This window comes from Crinia signifera, chromosome 6, assembly GCF_055691185.1.
Source record: "Crinia signifera chromosome 6, ASM5569118v1, whole genome shotgun sequence".
NCBI classification, from domain to species: domain Eukaryota; kingdom Metazoa; phylum Chordata; class Amphibia; order Anura; family Myobatrachidae; genus Crinia; species Crinia signifera.
The window spans coordinates 125,556,416-125,568,433 of record NC_139222.1 but is presented as its reverse complement, the minus strand read 5'-3'; the positions used below and the strand labels follow the sequence as shown (position 1 = coordinate 125,568,433).

The 12,018-nt window shown below is 35.2% G+C and overlaps 1 protein-coding gene across 1 annotated transcript in view; it reads left to right on the top strand.

Annotated features, from left to right (window-relative positions):
* The window catches only part of RIMS4 (regulating synaptic membrane exocytosis 4), a 163,311-nt gene extending 153,045 nt beyond the window's left edge, over positions 1 to 10,266 (top strand). Inside the window, exons 5-6 of the mRNA XM_083147044.1 lie at positions 318 to 457; positions 5,753 to 10,266. Of these exons, the coding sequence (XP_083003170.1) occupies positions 318 to 457; positions 5,753 to 5,971 (359 nt within the window). The 3' untranslated portion in view covers positions 5,972 to 10,266. The remainder of the gene's footprint in view (positions 1 to 317; positions 458 to 5,752) is intronic.
* Positions 10,267 to 12,018: the final 1,752 nt, after the last annotated feature.

Here is a 12,018-nt window from a genome sequence, read left to right as displayed (position 1 = left end):
ATAACTAATGTCATGGCATCGCACACTCTGTAAAATCGCATGCGATCGCATGCGATTTTGCGGGACATGCGATGCGATGTGATATCGTGGTGTAAATTGAGGAAAAAAAGGAATACATGAAAAAATCGCATCGAGATGCGATTTCCCTACGGTGCCGTACGTGGAAAATCTGGCCGCCGTGCTAGGAAACAAATACCAATAACTAAGTATATTTATTCATTTTGCTGCAAGATTGTCCAAATGCTACTCAGTGTACAAGCAGCTGATCAGGTTCTTCGGTTGACATTTTTAATATTGTCTTATTTTATATCTTTCAGCTGCTTACATAAAGGTGTATCTGCTGGATAATGGAACATGTGTCGCTAAGAAGAAGACAAAGATTGCCCGAAAATCAGTAGATCCATTGTACAATCAAGTGCTTGTGTTTTCAGAGAGCCCGCAAGGGAAAATATTACAGGTACGAGCCTGTAAACAGATTGACCTGCCAATCTCTATCTTAGAATATGCAGCTCCTTACCACCAAGATTAAACTGAAGATCTATATTATTGATTTGTTCTTTATCAGGTCATTTAGGGTTGACCATTGACCATCAATGGTCACGAAAAATCTAACCACCAATGGTAGATAGTTTTGCGACTGATGGCTGAGATTTTATGGTGTTCCGCCATCAACGGTAGAGGCCCTTTCCCTAGATGTGTTTTTTTGGGGCCAGGATATTGAGCTTAGCTCTGATTCCAAGCTGATCCATAACAAACCTCCCTCACCTTTTATTGACCCTTAGCCCCTTGAACAATAGTGCAGAGATGACCATCACTTGGAGAAACCCTTCATAATTTACATGTCAATGATTTTATAACAAGGTTACCATTGAAGGCTAACCCACCAAGGGCCATCCCTAAATTAATTATCCTTTATTTTAACATCTATTATGTCAATGTTTAGTGATCCTATAGTGTAGAATAGTCAATGCTGTTAGTAAAAAAAAAAGATCCAATTGAATTTAAGGCCGAAGATCATTAGCCTTGACATCAATACTTTTGGCTAATGAGTAGCATAAAATAATAAGCAGAAACCTTTACTGGTGCTGAAATGGAACAAAACATTGATTAAATGTGTGCAGTCTAGTAGACGAATGGCCTGATTCAGACCCAACTGCAGAAGTGTGGAAATGACTATTAGGTGATTACCGCACTTCTGTGCATGTGTGCATGCTGGGACGCACATGCGCGAGCCCTGAAACTGTAAACACAGGTGTGCTGTTTCAGAGGTGGTGATAATGCAATGGGAGATGGTGACCGAGTGTTTTGTAGAAGCAGTCTAGGCAATGCAGCCTCAAACATGGTAGGCCTGCGCTTGGCTTCGCAGCTAGGGTGTGCAGCCAGGGGGCAGCTGGTGATGTTCTAGTGCTCACAATTAAGTGATGACCAAATTTTGGGACCCAACATGAGGGGTGGTGGCATTTTCCTGTGCTGGGCACCCCCGGGTTGTAGTTTTGTGAGAATTTGAAAACTACAACCCACTCTGAATCAGGCCCTAATATATGTATTATGTAGATACTATACATGTTTATTCACAATAACAAGACATTGTATCCCAGCATTCTTAAAATCCTAAGATTTGAAAATATGTTTGAGAACGCCTTCTCTACTTTTGTGATAAATATGTTAAAAGTATCCTGTCATATCCTTCAATAGACTAGGAAATGAATAATAAAACCCAATCTGAATTGGAGGAAAGGCTAAAACCTTTTTAATTTTATAAGGTTAAAGTGAACTCTGCTAAGGGCCAGATGTACTAAGCTTGAAAAGTGATAAAATGGAGAGTGATAAACCACCAGCCAATCAGCTCCTACCTGTCATGTCACCGGCTGTGTTTGAAAAATGACAGGTAGGAGCTGATTGGTTGGTGGCTTATCACTCTTCATTTTATCACTATTCAAGGCTAAGTGCATCTCACTCTATATGTTTATCACTACATTGGCCTTATGACAATTATATACATATATATCTACAGTATATGTAACAGCCAAGATTACTTTTCCATGTCTTTTCAAGTACTATACTGTATATTTTAAATACATCTCTAAAAAAGAAATTGGCTACTATCATACTATTGCAGCTCTTTCAGAGTTGCTCTCAGGAATGGCTCTACCACTAGGCAGCTTTGGGCAGCTGCCTAGGGCACCGGGATCTGGGGAGGGAGTGCCACTGAGTCCGCCTATCACAAAAGTAATTATTTTTATGCATAATTTACTTACAAGATTAATTAATCTCTAGTAAAATATTTAAATAAGATACTCCTCTCCTTAGTGGGAGCCCAGATTAAAAATAGTGTCATTGAGTCATACCTCTCAATGGGACAGATGTATTAAGCCTGGAGAAAAGATAAACTGGAGATGAAGTGGAGATAACGTGAAAGGATATAAAGCACAGCCAATCACCTTCCAACTGTCATTTTCAAACGCAGTTCATTGGCTGGTGCTTTATCTCCTATCACTTAATCTCCAGTTTATCTCTTCTCCAGGCTTAATACATCTGCCCCAATATCCCATTTGATGACTGTTGGGGCATGGGTAGTAAAGTTGGTAAGATAAATAGATTTACTAGTTATTTTTTACAGAACAGGATGATCCTCGCAAAAATCTTTTTATGTTGGTGGTAGTGCAGTTTTAATTAGTTAATTTATTGTGGTGGCAACTGTAACAGGCAATGGCCAATAAAATCTGCTCACTACTTGCAGACAGGGCCGGATTATAATGGAGGCACAAGGGGTCAGTGCCCCTGGGCCCACCTCTAGCTAGGGGCCCCCTGTGGTTGGCATGTATTTTTCAAAAAAAACAAAACTTTTTTTTTTTTTTTTAGCTAAAGGTTTTGTGCATGGCAGTGGAGTAGTGCTGCAGCTTCACCTATCTGTCAATGTGACAATGATTAATGGTGCTGAGCATCGGGAGCCAAGGCACACTGATTGCATGAGTGTGCTGTGCATTACTGGGAGTTGACTAAGAGTCATGACACTTTGCACCAGAGGGCAGAGGCTGAGAGGTTTGTACTGAGCTCTGATTGGTGAAGCTCATTACATGCTTCTCAGGCCCATGGAGAACAGCAGCAGCAGCTTAGTCATGGGAGGGTTTTTAATCAGAGGCAGCACTAGGACTGTGAGGTCTCCTACAGAGTAAGGTGCAGAGGGACAAACGCAGGCTTTTCATGTGGTAAGTATGTGTGTGTGTGTATCTATATATATATATATCGTGGTGTGGACGGCAGCACTCCCAGACTGGGAAAGAAATACAACAGATGCCCAGCTTGTGGTCAACGTTTCAGTGCCCGTGCACTTTTATCAAGATCAGCAGAATGAAATGAATATATATATATATATATATATATATATATATATATATACGTATATACTCTGATACTCTGATGACGGAGTGATATTAAAGAGCTCCGAAACGTAGACTGAAATACTCCATGTGTGAGCGTCTTCAATTAAGCGAGTGCCGCCCTACCTACGCTGTATGTTTGGAATCCTGCCGGAAACCAAGGGAAGGCAACGCTGCAGTTGTTATTGATGAGGTGTGCTGGCCTATACTGGTGAATATACTCTATATCCCCTGCAGTTACCCATTGACCAAGTTTATTCTGCCTTTACTCTGTGTTTTGACAGTGTAATATTCTCCCATGCAGTTTGCGGCCAGTAATGACAAGTGCAAGGGGGCCCCCCCTGTCTAAAGTACCCCGGGCCCCCCGAAGGCTTAATCTGGCACTGCTTGCAGATGGTTCTCCATTGGGATCATCCACCATCTGCTCTGGACTCCCTGCTGCCTCTCATTCAGAGCCAGATTAACAATGGGGGGTGGAGCTACACTCCTCCACATTCCCACATAAAAAAGGGCCCATCCTCACAGCAGTAGGATGATGACCAGTTGGCCACAGTCAGCCATAAATTAAATATTAAAATTACATTTCTAGTTTCCTAACAAAATTATGCAATGTTTCACTTTTTATGTATTTATTTTAACAGTAGAGATGATATTGTAGAGGATATACACACCAACGTTTCTCTGGCCACACCCACACAGTACTGTCACAGCTCCTCCACTTTTTATTACGGGACTGTGATTATTTTCAATTCCAGGCCCATATGGCACCTTATCATGTCCTGCTCTACCCCCTTTCCCTGGCAACACAGTGGCAGCAGAGATGCATGATCTCCTCACCCCTTGCTGGTAACAACTCTTCCTGTAGGACTGTGAAGTCCCAGAAGAAGTAGCTTTATACAATTTTAAATAGAACCCTGTGTTTTTACATTACAAAATGAAAAAAGTCTCAACAGTAGCTATATAGACTTGAATCAGTATATTTTTATTAATGATTCTGCATATTTGTTAAAAAAAATCAGATTTAATTAATAGCTAACATTTACATAAATTAATAGTACAAAAGGTGAACAATTTTAGTTTTTGATGAATAATTAATCAGTCAAATGGTTAAAGAGTATGAAGAGCAATACTCTTTTTATACATACAAATTTAGTCAATGATAAAGAGTGTATTTTCTGAAACACATTGTTTATGTTTTAGATGTCTCTGTGCTTTTCGCCAAGAACTTTTTAAGACCAAGGGGCATTGTTTACTATTTTTGTACATGAACATGACTGTGACCAGTACAAATTAAATGGCTGTTCTGTGTAATGTCAAACGATAATAAAAATAAATATATCTAGCTAGATGAAGTCAGGACTTTGGTTAAAATAAAAATAAGGAAGTCATTTATAAAGCAATAGTATTTAAAAAAAAAAAGTTATAAATGAATTTGTAGCAATCTTCCAAATGTGGATATCACTTTTAAATCTCTCTCTCTCTCTCCCTCTCTCTCTCTCTCTCTCTCTCTCTCTCTCTCTCTCTCTCTCTCTCTGTGTATATATATATATATATATATATATATATATATATATATATATATATATATATATATATATATATATATATATATATATACCATACACAGATAGTGGTAGATGCTCAATTAATTCTGTAATATTACTCAGGTGCATTAGGGAGGGGTTAATACTGAGTAAGTAAAACAAGACCCCCAGCTCACTGAATAGTATTAGTAACCAATCTTGAACACTACATGATAATAGAATTCAGAGATATTGGTTACATATATCTGCGTAGGTGTAAGATATTCTGTTGTCATTATGATTTAAAGAGTAAACACAGTTGTTTGACAATAAATGGCTCCACCCAACCACTAACCATGAGTGAAAGAAAAGTTTGTGAGTTATCATTCATATTCTCTGACAAATGGCCAGAAAATCACAAATTCTGCTAGGGTATGTAAACTTATGAGCACAACTATATATATATATATATATATATATACACATATATCACCACAGTAGTGTTAAATGGCGCCCAAATTCAACTGACTTTGTGATAATTTCTGTCTTCCCTTATTTTACATACACACAAACAAATTTGTTCATGTGTATGTAAAATAAGGGAAGACAAAAATGATCACAAAGTCAGTTGAATTTGGGCACTATTTAACACTATTATGTTGGTATTAAGGTTGAAAAGGTCTCACTAGCAGGATTCCAAGTGTTTTCAGCGACCGCCTTTCAATTAGGAACTAGCGCAATTCTAGGGATTTTGTTATATATATATATATATATATATATATATATATATATATATCCAGTATATATATTGATGTTGTATGACAATGGTCTATATGTTTACTTTTCCAGGTGATGGTTTGGGGAAATTATGGAAGGATGGAGCGAAAGCATTTCATGGGAGTTGCAAGAATACTTCTAGAAGAGTTGGATTTATCAAGCATGGTTATAGGCTGGTACAAGTTATTCCCAACATCATCAATGGTTGATCCATCAACAGGCCCTCTGCTCCGTCAAGCATCTCAACTGTCCTTGGAAAGCACTGTTGGACCATGCTGTGAGAGATCTTAATAGTAATGAAAATGACCTCTTGACTTTCTTTTTTATAACCCACTACAAAGGCATTGTGTGGATCGCCAACTTCAAACATCTTGCATGTTTGACCAGTTTTATGGAAATTGAAGGCCACCAAATGACCTTCAGAGAGAAGAAAGTGTGGTTTCCTCCTGTGTATGAAAGTATCCTTAGGTGACTATCCTGGGTGTACAATCATACAAATACCTCTATTCTCACATTGTTTGATGTATTTATCCTGAACCAGACTGAGAATCGTCAAAAGTTGCAGTATCTTTTATTCTAGAGAAAGGTATTTTCATAACTTTCTATCAAGAACTTTTTAAACATTCCTAGAACAAAGTGTGTGGAACATGGTAGAAATGACTATAAAATGCTTAGAAACAACTGCAACTTTTCATTGGGTATAATATTTTATTTATTGTGTAAGAAAATATCTTTGTGATTTAAAAACTGTGCCAATCTACCAGGAAGTGTCTTTTACTACTTGGCCAATGCAGTTGATAAATCAGTTTGGGAATGAAGTTTATAATTGAATTAGAGTAGGTAATGAAATAGGTAGTATCTATAATTTGATCAGGGAAACACTTTTTATTAAAGTGCTATCAACCAATATAAATGAAAGCCATTGTATACCAGCATAGTCTAATGAAGTAATTCATCATTAACAAACTCTCTATATTTTAAGCATGTTTTTAGCATTATAAGGCAAATCATATTGAAATACACAAATTTCGCATTGTCCTTTACCATGGTACATAAGAGCTTGTGCAAATGAAAGAATGCAAGAATACAAATATTTTAAGTAAATAATGTATTTCTTTAGATTGACAATGGTACCGTTGCTTTGTTAGCTTAGTTCAAAGAGGAAACTAATGAAGATAATTTAACAAATTTATATTTCCAAAAACAGGAATTTAATAAATATATTAGTATAGATAATATTATAGTTTCCCTTTAGAATCATGTAATCTTATTGAAAAACAATGCTGTGTTTAAGCTTCATATCATGGAGGAAATTAGCGCACAAAGAAATAGCAATGCTTTGCACACCACAATTAAAATAAATAAAAAAAACATTAAAAAAAATAAAAAAAAACTCTTCCAAGCTTAACAAGCATATGTATAGAACCTACAGTCATATATTCTAATATGTTTTGCTGCTGATTTTAATATATCCCAATACCAAAATAACAGAGAACTATATTATGTTATTGTAAATATACAGTATTGCAGAATTTATGTTATTCTATTTGACTACAGATTGTGTGTTTTACTATGCTGTCATGCCTATTAGCACTTTTGCAATCATTGCATATGAACCGTCATGGATAGCATGTTTTCTGTCCATATGGTGGAGGCACAAGCCATTATATTCCACTTACTTGTGTATATCTCAAATGTTTTACATGTAAACATGTTCATTACATGCTTTGTTAGGAGGTTAAGAGGAACAGTGAAGGCTAGGTAACAGAACTTTTCAATCATTTTTTTTGTTAATATGGCCATATTTAAGATAAAAGTTTTTTGTAAATAAGCCATGATTATATATAAATGTTTTTTGTTTGGATAGTGAGGTGGCTATTAGAGCTCTATTTCTTGTAATCTACATCAAAGTATTTTGTAATAGGATTTGCCATTGGTTTATCAAAGAAGGGCACAGGCTGTTGCATTTTAGGAACAATCTTAGTAAAACAACCAAAACATCTTTCTAACTGTTCTCTTGTTTAGTGAGCTACCTAACTTTTAGGGGTCAAGTCAACTGTTAATCTTTAGGTACCTGCCACTAGATGGACCCCAACAGCAGCATTTCAATTGTTCTGCCATTCAGGCCTGATCACCTACAGTGCTGACGTCCCCTGAGGCAGAAAAATAAGCTGTTACAGACTAAAAGCTAGGGCACATTTTTCCTAGTCTTCCAATTAATTGGTATACTTAAAGATTGACAGTTAACCAATAACTAAATAGTCACCGCAATCTTTGTAAATTATATTGAAATGCTTACATTTTTTACTAAGCAGAGGTTTCTTCTTTTGATTCTCAGTATGGATATAATCAGGGGTGTTGCAGATAGAAAATCAGTCCAGGAAATTTCTGGGAACAACTCTAAATGGGTAGGGGGTGATTAAGGAGTGGGGTCTGTGGAAATTCCAAATGTGAAGTAATGAAAACATATAGATCTCCATGAGGTTTACCCTCATGTGCCCCATTTTTCTCCAGCTTTTTTCTGAAATGTTCACCATCTTTTTAACTGTACGTTACCTCTGCCCTCTAACTTTCAATTTACCAACCATTTTTTTACAATTATATTCGCAAAGATATGGCATTTATGCAGATATACAGAAACACAAAAATAACACTAATATACACTAGTGTAGTATTTGTAATAATAACATTTTCAAATTCATTAAAATTTTCTTATTACACAAATTTTGAATTGGAACGTTTTACTGATTAATTTCTTTGGGAAATCAGATTTGGATTAGCTCTATCCAGAAAGGGTGGCTTTAGGTACAGTCTAAAATGTAATTGTCAATTTAATACATATCTAGTGAAACCTGTTAACCAAGTCCACAAATTAAATTTATGGAAAATGTGCTATAAATCAATCAACTAATCTGATTCTGCAATTATCTACTGTAACAGAAATCTGTTTAGTTACCAATAGTTGCAACAAATTTGTTCTGGTCATAAATGTGCCAATATTTTAATGCTTCATTGTCCTGTGTTGGTGACTTCTCCTTATGTGATAGGATTTACATGTTGGAAGAATACCTTATTTTTAAGTAAGAAAAATATGGTAATTTGGCTTCTAAATCTATAGATATGATCAATGTCCTTGAACTGGGCAATACTCATTTAAATAATGGATCCAGTCACACTTCCTCTTAATCTTTTACCCTCATATGCCATTGCATGTCTATTACTGTATTACTGTACAGATCATTTTGTGGTAATGTTTGCCTTATAAATCTACTTGATGCCATTAAGAAGTTGAAAAATAAGTCATACCTTTCTGCTAAATTGTTGTCCTTAACAATTTTGAAAGCAATAATACAACTTTTTGTTACATAAATAACCTTTACCCAGTGCATTCACAATTGAAAATGAAAGCGAATGCATTGGTAAGTCAACAAAACAAATCTTTCCACTACTCACCCAGTCACGGCCTATAGCAGGACCTGTAGCTGACGTTGAACTACAAATCCTATATTGCCTTGGCTAGCCAGTTATGCTGAGACTTGTTGTTCCACAATAGCCACAGATCCACAGGTTGACCAAACCAGCTCTACAGCCTTAATTAAACATATTTTGTCATTACAATAGACAGACTATATGCATTAACTACATTTCATTTTGCATGAAAATTATTGGCATTGAACGATGTCGTATTGTACATTAGATTTTAACTTCTTAACTTGCAGATAAAATAATTGTTACCTCGATTATGTGAGTTTAAAAGTTTACATCTTTATAGATTAAAACATACATGTAATGTTATGAAGGGACATAGATAGTTGTTATACAAATGGAAACATTAGCTACTGTTTTCAATTGTACAATATACATAGTAGCTTTGCTTGTTTACAACACTTTTGGTGTTGATTGTACATGAGAGATTTCAAATAATAGGACATATAAACTGCCAATTTTAGTAAATAACATTATTATTATTATTATTATTATTATTATTATTATTATTACAAATAAGAAGAGCATTTAAAAGCTAGACCCAACACTGGTATGTAGGTCTAAAATAAATAATTGTGTGGAAAGACATTTTCAAAATGGTGGAAATGATACAATGTAGTGGATTGTTATGAATGGTATTATTTGCTGCACATACCTTTAAATAAAGACACCTAAATATTTGTCCCGAGAAGAAAATGTACTACCATTGTACAAAGCTGACCTACAGTAGATAGTATTTTGTACTTACTGTATGTAGGCTTGCCATAAAATCCCTTATAATTCAGGACACATAATATACACAGGTTTTGTGGTAAATTACAGTGTACCCTGTATAAATCATAGGTTTCCCAGAATAAAAGGGAACATGCTGAAATGTGTGCCCAATTTGGGGCAGTGTCTTATGTGCTTGGCTTGAACATTATACCATATGTTTAAAACTGATGTTAATATATGCTATTATTGTTATATTTGCTAATCATTAGCTGTTTTTCATGACTTGTTAATAACTTGTTTTTGTTTATTGATTATTGAAAGAGATCACAATTGGTATCCATGGTGATTGTATTCCGTTAATAAAAAGGAAATATGGTTGCTAGGCATTATTGCAGATTGATAGCCTTTGGAAACCAAGATGTTATCTGCATACATTTTAAATATATATATATATATATAAATATATTTTATTACAATATTATTTTTTTCACAAAATTTACGCTGTCTCTCTGAATACAAATACAGTATGTTTGTGCAGGAGACAATATTTGATAGCTGTAGGAAAAACTTTGCATGATTTTTAGCTAAAGAATCCTGTTCAAATACAGCCCGCAATCAGGGCAAGAATTATTTGGCAACTGAAAATTAAAACTACCTTAATAGATAAACAAATAGCATTTTTAAATAAATACACTTTTAACTCTATTTGTGATAGGGTTAAAAAGAAAAAAAAAAACAATATGTTATTATTTAATATGCGCTTGTTCCTTCAATTGTCAAATTCTGTTGTTGTGTTTACTAAATGCATTTCTGCAATTTACGCTTTTGGAACTTATGTTTCTGCAACTGTCATTCAAAAATTTGTAAATGTAATTTGGAACACACTAAAATATGTATTCAAAAAGAAAATATTAACACTTTTTTTAAATTATTCCTTTTAACTTTTTAAATGATTTCACTTGTAGCTTATGTAGTGATATTGCAAGGGTAAATTTACTAAAGCTTCTAAAAATGAAAAGAGGTGATGCTGCCCATAGCAACCATCAGATTGAGCAGATGTTATTGCAAACACACAGTGCACATTATCAGATTATGGGGGAAATACATTTAAGGAAAAGTTCTACAGCGTGAACTTGTTTATTAAATTTTATCTGCCTGTCTACCAGGATACAATACACTGTTCAAAAGTTACTGGAATGAATGAGAATTTCAGAAAGTCTTCCCTGGAGAACAGGAAACCTGTCGGATCCTGCTACTCTTTGCTGTGACAAAAGCAGGACCTTTAGAGTGTCAATCATGTAGCCATCATCCCCCTCTTGCTGCACAAGGATTCACTGTGCAGGAAGAGTTAGACCATTGAAATAGCTTCATAATGACCACCATGCTTACTCTATTCCTTTACTCATCATTATCTCTTGTCTAAAGAAAGAAAAAAGACAACAGGAATAATTGACACGTATAGCTTAACACAGGCAAACCATACTTGTTCCACATCTAACCAATTATTAATGAGTTTAGTGCATGCAATTTAACATATAATCAACTACAGTCACTGAAGATGTTTGGCCACAATTGGGCATGGAGGTAAGACAGGCTTGGCCCTGCTTAAATCCCACTCTACCCTTTGAAAACATGAGCTGAATCCTCCAATGAGCATGCAAAGATCCAAAGATGGCATATTCTGCCCCTCACAGTTGCTATGGGTTATTCATTTGTAGTAATTGTACCATGTTATTAAATAAGTCTTTAGTAGGAATCTCCATTCATAGACAAAAAAAGATTAGCTACTTTTAGATTGCACCAGAAAGATGAATGGCAAATCAAGCAAAATATTAATGCAATAGTGATTTAAAGCAAACTACAAAATATATCAAATTTATGCCTGTTAAAGCAATTTAATAGAATGGTATTTTCTAAATGAAAATAGTGGATTGCAAGAAATAAAAACCTCTAGATCTGCTATATCACACAGACAGAAAAATCATTGTTGTTAAGCAAATAAAGTATTATTTCTAGCACAAAACAGACTTCCTATATTTAGTTGAATAACAAGTTAGCCGCCAATAGAATGCAACAATTCTCCAAAATACAAGCCTTGATTGGCATCACTGGAGGTAGAAAAACCCCCCACAAATAAT